This window comes from Lasioglossum baleicum, chromosome 6 (genome assembly GCF_051020765.1).
Source record: "Lasioglossum baleicum chromosome 6, iyLasBale1, whole genome shotgun sequence".
NCBI classification, from domain to species: domain Eukaryota; kingdom Metazoa; phylum Arthropoda; class Insecta; order Hymenoptera; family Halictidae; genus Lasioglossum; species Lasioglossum baleicum.
The window spans coordinates 17,803,908-17,815,756 of NC_134934.1; the positions used below are offsets into that span (position 1 = coordinate 17,803,908).

Here is an 11,849-nt window from a genome sequence, read left to right on the forward strand (position 1 = left end):
TTTGCTGACGTGTGAAACACTAGAGCTCCATAAATTTAACGGCGTTCGTAGTTTCTATGAGAACGAAGTATCATCGAGCGCACTTAATCTTTGGTGAACTTGTCGATTTGGGCTCTCCCCTCAGATTTCAACGGGACATTTTTTAATCACTTTGTTTTCGTGTAACACAGAGAAAAGGAAACAAACTGTCGGTCCGGCCTCGATGAGAGTGAGCAAATAATAAAAATAAATGAAACGGGTGAACACGCTATGGTCTTAGGAAGGTCATTTATTTTCTTAGATAAACGTACCTATTTTCTTAAATAAAAAAGATTTTTACGATAAACACTAACAGTGAGATGATTATACAACTTGTAATCATTCAGCTAATCTATTTTCTGTAATTAGTTCTCTTTACACGTTCCTCTACGATTATTATCGTCTTTATAATTCCTTATATTATTTCAGTATAACGCGAATGGATCTCTGTATGTGATAACGTTATTACACTCTACATATAAAATTCAAGACGGAGCTCGTAAACTATTTGTGTCTACATTAACGTAATAAACAAACAAAACCACAATAATGTGTTTCATGCATGTAGGAATATTCATCAGGTTTTATTGTTTTGCAAAACAAGGGTAGGTCCTACAAGAAAAATAAATAATAGATATATTACGTAGGGTATAATAAAGGCTTTTTGTTGTTGTTGTAGGTGTCACGGGAAAAAATACTACGAAATGGATACCTGAACCTTTAAAATCACAAAAATCAAATGGCAGTTCTGTCGAAATACGCCAAAAACATGTTGCACATAGTCGGACAAATTTACATTTGTCAATTTAATTTGTTAATTTTTCATAGTCGAGAATTATATGAAATAGCTTCTTCAAGTTAAAGACCGAAGCTGCTAAAAATAATTATACATTTTAATAGGCGCGACCAAGCTCCTTTTATTTTACGATACCCCGACTCGAGAGATAATTTATGGGACACTGGAAATCGTACGCGTACGAAGCCATTTTGTAAAACTGTTCAATCTCTCAAGCAAAAGCTACTACTGACGATTTTATCGAAACAATTCCACATTTTTTGGCAAGCTTATTTCTTAAAGTAATCAATTTACTTTTTAACCGTCGTATACAAAGTCGAAGGAAAGTCGATTTCAGTATTTTGCGTACGTCGTACAATTTTTTCTGTCCGACGTAGTTAAAGGTCTGAATAATAATAGGTTTCAGTATTGTTTCTTTTACTTGTACACCCGCGAAGTACTCTACTTCGTCGAAAGTCAAGAGATTTTATAGCACGCTTTGTGCGTTCTTAAACAGTCTCTGGAACAGCGTTCATTCATTAGCGATTTCCAAGTGTTTTAAGGAAATTGTGTAAAAGCTTTCCGAGTAGATATACAAAGCACTTCGCGCAGATTTCATTTTGTTATCGTCCGAATTAGTATAGTTATTAATATTTGAACACGATCGATCATTCTGTAAGTTTTTTTACGATTATTGAACTTCATTGACGGTTTCGTTGTACTATTGAATAATAGCCGGTGCTTTTTCTTGTATCATTAAACAATTTCTTAAAATATACATTTACTTATTAAAAAAATTTCTTGATCTACATGCTTAGTATTGAAATAATAAATTATTTGATATCCAGATTTTCGGTGGAGGCTCTCCATTATTACGATTTTTAAAGGGTTTCCGACATAATCTGAGGAAAAAATGTTTCGAACAAAAAAGTTGATCGATATTTAAACATCGTCGAACTTCTATTTTCATTGTTTAAATGTTAAAATGCTTTCATAATGTTATAGCTGACGTTAAGACGAATTCAACGACTTACTACATTATTGACCTTGAGGAGAGAGACCTCGAAGACTTTTCGAGATCTCTTCATCGCCGGTTCGTACAATCGACGCTGTAGTTTCAATTCCGTGAACCCGACCGACGACGTCGAATGCGCAGACACAATTCGAGAGATTTTGCGGGTAGCGAATGCCAGCGAAGTCCCGAGGATCGGAAGGCCGGTTTATCGCGACCGTATCGTCTGCTATCACGAGAAATGATTAAACTGTTACGCGCACTGGTTTCGCGACAATTTGCCATTACGAATGGCGGCCGCTGAAAAAGGCGGGAAGGATGCGCGCCGCGTCCGAGGATTAATCGAGAAACACGGAGTTCCGGACGTTCGGCAATTCGTATCCCGAGGCCCGACGATATCTCTGTTTATCGTTTAATTGAGAAACGCATAAACCGGACGGTTAGAATGAAATAAATAGCCGACAGCGTTGCTTAACTCTAGCACGCGGAGGATCTCGCAGGGGCCTCTCGGTGCGCGCGATTCTTATTCAACCGATTTTTCTTTCATCTGTTCCCCCGATCGATTCCACGGGAATCCTCGGGGCGAATCCACGGGTTCATATTAAACGAATGCGATCGTAAAAAGGGGACCGCGGGCACGGAGCAAGCTCGGGTATACTACGAAGGAGTTTCATTTGCACAGAATTTCTGCGCCAATTGAGACAATTTGTAAGATCGTTGTTATCATCGGTCAACTTGCGGATCAAGTTGTTTTGCCGCGAGTCGATTTCAACGGGCACAGAGAGCCCGAGTGACACCGACGGATTCGCGAGCTCGATTGCGACACGCGGCCTAACGGTACCGCCATTTGCACAATTTTTTATGACAGATTTTCCAGTCGCCCACGATATCGCGGCACACGTCACAGAACTTTTTGTTCCGTGATAATACGCGAAAGAAGCGTTTCAAAAAATTAAACTGTGGCAGAGAAATCTTCTCCAACCCTTTAGCTGTGCTACTGCTGTGCAAAGTGCTCCATTCCATTTTATTAAAGAAAATAGTTGTGTCAAATACATTATTATTTGCACAGGCTGCCTCGAGGTTTAGCGTTCAAACTTTGCCGTGTCACGAAAAGTCTTCCTACTGAGATCTCTCGTGACCCGAACGAATCTTCCAACTTTTACCACTGTAATCTTTTACTTCTTTAGAACATTTGGTTTGTTTAGTCTTAGAAGTGTCTGAAAAATGTATACAAAATTTTAGGGTCCACTTAATTCGCGGTAGCGTTTATAACATGGAATATTATTTTGTATTTACACATACACACACATTTTTCGGATGAAATTCGATGCAACCTGAATTCAATAGCACAACAAACTCAATTTGGCAGTGATAATACAGGACGAAATGTTTACATAATTATTATATAGCTTTACTTTCACAGTTTTTGTTAATAATGCATTCAAGGACCTTTGCAAAGTTTGATCGTTACACCTCGGGACACCATGTATAATACAGCTGGACCCGCTTACTTGCATAACACGTTCGGAATAAAATATGAGAAACTCATGTTGCTACCATGCAATGCGGACGTCATTTTCAATTTTATAACATAATTTTCCACTGAAACACAAGTTTCTGTTTCCGTGCAACCGCTCAGTATCGTTTCAAGAAATCTGTTCAGTATTCGCATTCCTACCACTACTTCTTGTATTCAAATAATTAATAAACTCATTCACATGATTGCAATATAAATAATTCGTGGCAGGTCTATATTTTAGAAATATTTCGAAATTACTAATCTACCTTGTTAGCAGTAATTAACGCGTGTTTCTTACTCGTACAATTTTCACATTATTGCATCTGATTTTGTAGAGTGTAAAATTATCAGTAGACTGCGAATCTTTATGTAGACATTTTCTTGGTTAATTGCAACAAGCAAGAACAGATAAAAATCTATCAAAGAAAGCATGAGCGACTTAAATGTTCCTAATCTCTACACTGTTATAAATTTTATGTGTATCATTGAATGATAAAAATATTTCAAATAAAAGAATGTACAAAATCTTTTGTACTCTCTGCAGACGTGGTTTCTTTATGTGTTCTCGGATCTACGTATTTGGGATTATACTACAAAAGATAAGAACTTTTCCAAAGAAAATCGGTAAAGTACAGTGCACTATGCTCGTTGATTTAGCTTATCGATGTGACTGGACCGGATAACTAATAATTGACAAATGTTTACGGAAACTTTGTTCGAACTACGCTCTTATCGCCTGAATTTTTTTGTTGTGACTCATTGCTGCGTCCTTGTATTGTGTATAAGATGCGTTGCCTGATAATAGTCGCTGATAATTTTGTAAAAATCACATTTCTAGAAAGCTGAACTAAAGTAACAGTATTTAAATCGTCACATGATTTATTATCTTATTCTGTTCGTATAGCTTCAGATAAAATGTACAGCAATTTGTTGCTAAACTTATTATCACTTTAAAGTACATACGGAATATTTAAAGACATTTTGAAATGTCCTTTATTTATTTGAATTTAGAAGTCTGCGTGTTTTGCTAATTTAAATATCGAGTACAGCAAATTTCAACTGTTCGAGAATTTCAGAAAATTCTACGAATATTGTATAGTCTCGATTATTGTTTATAATTTCTCTTTGCGTCGGTTTATCTATACACACCGTCACGTAATAAAATGGAAAATAAATTCTTGAATATGCTAACGTATTGTAGAAGTCGTCTGGATATTATTGCTTGATAAAAGTAACTAATTACAATATTTTTATCCTGTTAAATATCAGAAACTCTAGGTCAACCGAGTATATCACATTTTGTCGTTACTTTATCATTAACAATTACCGTTTTAGATATAAAAAATCAAAATTCCCCATATTAACGTTGTCCACAGTTGCTATTTTTAACATTAAACCTACACCGAGCTCCAAAAACAGATTAAAATGTGTTAGCTTATAAAAATGACAAGGCACTATTTATTTAGATCTCGTGCAATTTTTATTATAATACGTGGATGAAAAAATTTATCGAATCAATGTCCACGTATGCAACTTTAAAACTTCAATAATTATAAAATATAGAATATAAAACCAGTCATTTGAGTAGGTAGTAGTGTGGTAGGTTTAGTGTTAAGTTAACTTACAAATGGTTTTTCTATGGTTACGGAAACAGGTTAGCAAGTGTCAAAAACGGAGTCGACCATACGTCAAAATTTTTTGCGAATTTCCTCGCGAGGTTCACTCGCAATTTAATATGATAAATATCGGGATCGGTGAAGGACAAAAAGCACGACGATCATGCGAAGCCTATCATTGGCCTCATTCAATCTTGCGTTTCTTATCTACGTTTCTTTTCAAACTGCGTGCCGCTGGAGATTCACGAGGGCTCTGTGAAATTTCACGCGGAGAAATTCCTTTTTTTCCGGCGTGGAATTCGATTTCAAAGGATCTCGCCGCTTCGGATTCGTCTGAGTAATCAATTAATGGGCCGATTTTCTTGCAGCTACTTTTTCGATACTGCCGAACCAATGATCTTTCAATATTTGATTACTGTGCCATTGAATTTCCCAGGAACGAAAGTATCAAAAGTTTCGCGATTATCGATACGAAGTAGATCGATAGATTGCGGATCTATATGCAAAACAAAAAATGTTTGTATCGACTGCAAGACACAGCAGCGAAATAACAAAATGTCTTCTTGTGTCATTGATATTTTAATACACTGAAATTAATACACTACTAAACAATTGTATCTTTAACGATTAACTTAACGATGTCATCTTTGGAAGGATTTTTAAAAGTTTCTATCATCGACATTCAACGTCAGGGTCGAATTATTTTATCTTGGACCTCATAATTTCAGCAATTTATAATGGAAAGTTTATTTCAAACAACTAAAACCATACAAAGGTTTCACTTTTCGGATCAGAAATAATCAGAAGAATGTTTATTCGCTGCTAAAAAATTAAACTACGAGCACACTTTTATTAGGAACACACCAACTGATTCTTGAACTTAAGACTGGAATAAAAAAGGCTGTAAAAGCTTCATTTTGTCAAAAATTGTTTTTCCGCAAAAAAGGATGTAACTTCCAACGCCTGGAAGTTCCCTAATGATTTGTTACAAGTTTTGAGTTGGTCACAAGATTGGTTACAAGGCGATCTTACAAGTTCTACATGGATTTACCTCGGAATTTTCATTTTCGCATTGGTAGCCTTTTATTAATTTCAGTCTTCAACTAACTTTTCCTTTCGATTGCAATTTCGATCAAATTCAATCCGAGATATGATAGTTCTTTCATCGAGATGTACCGAAGTACAAGCGTCCAGATTATCCTGGAACCATATTGAAGCATAGATCATCTGTTTCTAATAATGTTTCACAAATGCTGCGCGTGATTCAATCGCAGCCAATGCTTTCATGAAAGTTTCAGGTTATTACTCGCGATATTCGCAACTTCTTCGTGACTGGAAAATTGTTCCTCACAGGTGAAGGCCGCCTGAAACTTAGCCGGGCTCGAGGAGAACGTGAAAGAGCTTAATAATTCCATCAAACTGATTGTGAAATGCATCGATTGTGGTATCCAGGTACAAGCGGAATCGAGTTCCGCCATTCGAAACACCTACAATTCAAATATCGGATTCTTGCGCTGCTTAGAATCGACAGAAGAACGTACGTTCTATTATCATGTTCCTATTCGAGTTGCTTATAATCGACGGGGGAACTTATATTCTATAATAATGTTCCTATTTCAGTTGCTTAGAATCGACAGGAGAACCTATATTCTACAATAATGTTCCTGCTTGAGTTGCTTATAATGTTCCTGTGCATTTGACACATTCGGCACAACCGCGGATCGAATTTATAATGCTAATAAACCGAGAATTTCACGCAATACACCTAACGAAGAACTATTAACCACTAAAGATTGCTGTACCGTTATTCATAATATTGTTTACAATATTATCCTTCTCTCTGTGTACTGCTATTCTAATACTGACCGTGTACAGGAGTGTAATTGGACCCCGTACATTTTTGGAGCAAAATTTAAACAAAAAGCTTGTCTGCATAAGTCCTATTGATTTTTAAAAGATAAGTATACAATACTTAAAAAATTTTAAACGTATCACACAGATAGCCTACCTACGAAATCTTTAGAAATTTTCCGTTTGATAACTGTTGTCAACTGTTTTTTTATTTCCATTTTTATACATTCCCTTCTATACGCAGGGAGAAGGTTAATATGTTGGTACGAGGTATTACGTCAATTTCATATCCACAAAATATAAAAAATTCAGAATGAAATTATTCTAGGACGGAAGAAATGTTTAATTTTCAAGTTAAAATAACTCCGACTATTCAAGAATAGTCTATTCAAATTCCTTGATGTTTGTTTATCGAAAAATTCTCCTGGAGACACATACAAGATCTGCTCGTAGAACGGTCATTCCTTCGTTACTCCAAAATGTCCTTGACAGAAGTTTCTATCGATATCAGTGTTATATTCGCCACTTGTTGATTGAAATTCCTTCAACGTATAAAAATTGTGAAGATGATCCCTATAGGACTACGACGAACAAACAAGAAGCATTTGAACGTACATCTTCGTAACAAGTCTCTCAGGGTAAATGCAGAGATGGTTCGATCTGTGTATAAAACTTGAAAATTGATATTGGAGAACGAACATGAAGAACAACGAGTCTGCTGCCGAAAATAAACTAAATCGAGCGTCACTGATGTGTCTGCGCGTGTGTGTCGCCTTGTGGAAGTGACAAGATTTAATTTCGTTAAATGTTGCAGGTTTTTTATCATAGTACGTGCCCGAGTACGAAAGTATATGTAACTATGTTTCTTGTAAAGGTGGCAAGTTGAAAGAGCATGGACGAATCGACAACAATTAAGCTTAACACAAGTGGTAGTCGATTCTAAACACTTTTTATAAATAATCACTATTCTCCCTCGACTGAAAATTCACGCATCTGCATCTACGAGGTCTAGCAATTCGAGTATGAAAGATTCAACAACAATTAAGCGTAATACAAACTAAATATTTCTTGCAAACAATTATTATCTTTCCTCGGGTGGAAATTCACTCGTTTGTATTCTGGAATGACTTGGTCGAGCATTCGACAACGATTAAGCCTCACAACAGTATAGTGGTGGCTGATCCCAAATATTCCTGTTAAACAATTATTAGTTTCCTCAGGTAAAAGTTCACTTGTTTGTATTCTGGAAGGACTTAGTCGAGCATTCGACAACAATTAAGCCTGAGAACAGTATAGTGGTGGTTGATCCCAAATATTCCTGTTGAACAATTATTTTCCTCAGGTTAAAATTCGCTAGTTTGTATTCTGGAAGGACTAGTCAAGCTGGAGCACGGAAGATTCAACAAGAATTCAGCTTAACACAAATGGTTCACGATTCGAAGTATTTCTTATGAACAATTATTATCTTTTCTCGCGTAAAAATTCACTTATTTGTATTCTGGAAGGACAAGCAATCGGAGCATTCAATAACAGTTAAGCTTGACACGAGAGTTGATTCGACATATTCCTTTAAAAGAATTTTATTTGAGAACCAGTGAATCAAGGGATTGCGATCGAAACGCATCCGACTGCCGAATGGGTGGCAAGTGACATCACTCGTTGCGTTTTTGAGCAGGTCATCGTACTTTGATCGAGGAACCACAACCTGTCTTCACCATACGATTCGTTGCGCCCAACTAGCTCCATTACGAAGACTAAAGTGTCTCACACAGCCTATAACACACACTCCGTCCAAGAATACCTAACAGCTTCTACAAAATCCTTCTGAATCATCAGGGAAATACAACGAAGCGATCGATTCCTCAAATCTCCTTTAAATACCCACGATTTAAATTCCACGATGTAAATCACAATCGACAGCTTATCAACAACGAAGGCAACAGTTGTCTAGCGACGGCTGATCGGAAAATCGCAAAGCCGAACAGATGTTTCTAGGTCGACTTGGCGGGAATATGAAACTTGCGAAGGGGACAGGAATTCACGGCACGAGAAGGTCCGACGGCCGTGGATCGAGTCTCGATTGCACTCGTCACCGCCGACGGCTCGGATCCCGCGAACTCGAAAACGTCCGAGAACAGAGTTTCAGTTTCCAGAAACCGTGGAACGACCTTTCCGACGGCAAACCCCTACTTTCACTGGAGGAGAGGTCGTGAGTTACACCGGCGACGACGGGCTCTCGTAGAACAGTTCACGCTGAATTTGACACGTAACGAAACCTTATCGGAACATCCGAGAAATATTTTAGAAAGTCCGTTAAATCATCCCGGCCGCGAGATAATAACGCCGGGATGTCATAGAGATGGATAATATCAGATATCGGAGCCGGCTCGAGAGTTACGACCGCCAAGCAACTTTCTACGTTATCGTCGCCGAGCGTTCCCCGATTGACACTGTTTTCGGGGACTCGAGGAGCGACAATTTCGAAATTTTTCCGAGGACGATCTCCCTACGAGAGGGACTTGCTCCGGGAGCAGCAGCCGGATGTTGAAGTACACTTTCCGAAGGAACCTAGGCGACAACCACTAAACATGAGCGACACTTTCTGATACTGACTCTGGCGATCACTCGACAGTGGAGGAAAACTGTGTGTAACACGTTCCGGGTCACTTTCCGTTGTCCTTGCGCGCGACAAGGTTCACAACTCTGACTGGAAGATACCTTGGCACCGAGCGGATTCACTTTTCCGAGAGACCTGGAGAGATTCTATCAATCTATCCCTCTCGCAGGATACAACCCTGACCTTCTCTAATCTATGTTGCACAGAACTGCGCGGCACTTTTCCATCCCCCATTAGAAACGCACTGTTGGCTGGGTTGTTCACTTACGAGTCTCGTTCACGTTTCCCACGGCATTGATCAGCAGAGGCCCCTGGACAAGATCCTCCTCGAGGTGGGCACGGCTAGGACGAGCCTGCTTTCTCCGTGACATCCCTTCTTGCCTGTTGATCCTTGGTTGCGGCGAGTCCTGGTCGGGTTTCCTCCCGGCCGAGTCGGCGTCAATGACAATGTTGCTCAGACGGGCCGACACGTCATCGGTCCACGCCGTGGCGAGGACCGCGTCGGTTCCGGTTCCGCACTCGGTAATTTCGCTGGCAGAGTAACCGATTCACTGCTGTACTTCACCATCGACACTGTCAGGGAGCCGCACCTCCCTGCGCGCGCTAATCCACTTCCTGAACGATCCCATGCGGAAACGAACGCTCCTCTCAACTCGGCCAGTAACACACTCGACCCATCCTGAAGACCGCGCACTCTCGAGTTTCTCCAACGGCACGTGGCACCGCTCTCTATCTCTCTCTCCCTCTCAATCTCTCTCTCTCTAACTAGTTCTCTCTCTCTCTCTCTCCCTATCCTCTAGCTATATGTACGTATATGCACGTATAAATATCTATATCTATATATCTATTTCGATCTTTCTCTCTCTCTCTCTCGCTCGCTCTCCGTCTCACTAAGCTTTCTGTCACACACTGAAATTGGGTTTGGAGCACCGACACACACACACACACACACACGCCGGTGTGCGCACGTGTGCCACCGGAGCGACTTTTGTCCGTCTGTCCACGCGGGACACACCGCGTGCCGCGTGCGTACGCGTTCGCTTATGCGTGCCTCTTCGTTGATTGCCTGCCGCTCTGCGTCGGGCGTACAGCGTGCAGCGTGCGTACGTACGTGTGCCGAGAGGTTACTTGTATATATATGTGTTTATGGTTTTATATTCTCCCGCGAAATCCGCGACTCTGGTGCCTCGAGTCGGCCGGACGACGGACGGACCAGCTCTGGGCCTGACAGCGCGACGCCCCTCTCCTGCGCCACTAGTCGCGCCCTGGTGGGGATGGAGGGGATAGGCCTGCGCGCGCTCTTCCCCCTCCCATTGCCCACGCGGAACCCCCACCGGCCAAGCCGCACGCCCCACCATCAGAATCCCGAGCGACGCTCGCCAGGCCAGGGGTGGGATCAAGTTCAATGTGTACTCATGAATCTGAATCAATTCGATGAGTACAGAGCCCGGAAAAAAAGTATTCGTACGCCGCCGCGCCGCCGACGCCGACGCCGTCGACCGATCCACTTCCGTTCTTATTCCGCCCGCGCGCGCCCGATTATGCGAAAATTATTAACAGGCTCGACTTCCGCGCCGCCCAAAGTCGCACCCACGTCAATGCAAGTTCTTCTTTATTTCGTACTCGCTGCCGAATTATTGATGTTACCAATGGTTCGATCGAGTTCTTCCGGTGGATTCGACGCTGTCTTTTAGCTGTACCTCGAGCATTTTGGTGAAGGGATTGACAGTTTGATACGTGCATGAAGCTCCTGAAATGAGCTTGCGAAATAAGACTTCCTGTAAATTCGTCATCGTTTTTCTCGCTTCGCACTTCGAGTGATCGAGAGTTGAACATTGAAGACAGTCGACTGCTATGTTTGATAACGTAACGAAATCAATTCGAATGATCTCACAGGTAAAACAGGTGAATTGTTTATATTATTAGAATGTTGCCGGGAATGTGTTGACCGATTTCTGGGATGGGTAAACGCTTCTTCTAGTACGAAACAAACCAATCACGTAAATATTAAAGTCTTAAATAATAGGAACTAATCGTATAAATGTAAAAATGATTGACAAGAAATTCAGGGCTTTTAGAAAGTCTTGAAGAATGAACATTTCGTCGTGCAGAAAATTCAATGTTTACAATTGATGATTGATCCTAATCCTTGCGAAAACGTTTGTGATTATGATTAAACAATTTAAACAGTATTCCCGACATTAAGATGAATAACGATTGTCAACGATTCCGGCATTGAATCGACGTATTGCATCAATTCCCAGATTCCATTTCCGTCACGTTTCAAGGGAGATGTTAGCGTACTCTCGTCTTCATTCAAGAAACTGCAGTTCTGAGCGGACAGTGCTTCGTGACCAGTATCAACAGTGATCTACCCTACACGCATAGCTCGGAAAACGCAGATTTGTTTTATAAAACGGATAAGATTGGTGTGCCATAAG

The 11,849-nt window shown here is 40.3% G+C and overlaps 1 protein-coding gene across 5 annotated transcripts in view; it reads right to left on the reverse strand.

Annotated features, from left to right (window-relative positions):
• Positions 1 to 10,673, reverse strand: part of Salm (spalt major) — a 120,056-nt gene extending 109,383 nt beyond the window's left edge. For 3 of the 5 annotated variants that reach the window (XM_076424892.1, XM_076424893.1, XM_076424894.1), the window contains exon 1: positions 9,677 to 10,672. In XM_076424892.1, the coding sequence (XP_076281007.1) occupies positions 9,677 to 9,779 (103 nt within the window). In that variant the 5' untranslated portion in view covers positions 9,780 to 10,672. Of the gene's footprint in view, positions 1 to 9,676 lie in introns of all 5 variants that reach the window. The other 2 variants (XM_076424889.1, XM_076424891.1) reach the window with 2 other exon arrangements.
• Between the last annotated feature and the right edge of the window lie 1,176 nt (positions 10,674 to 11,849).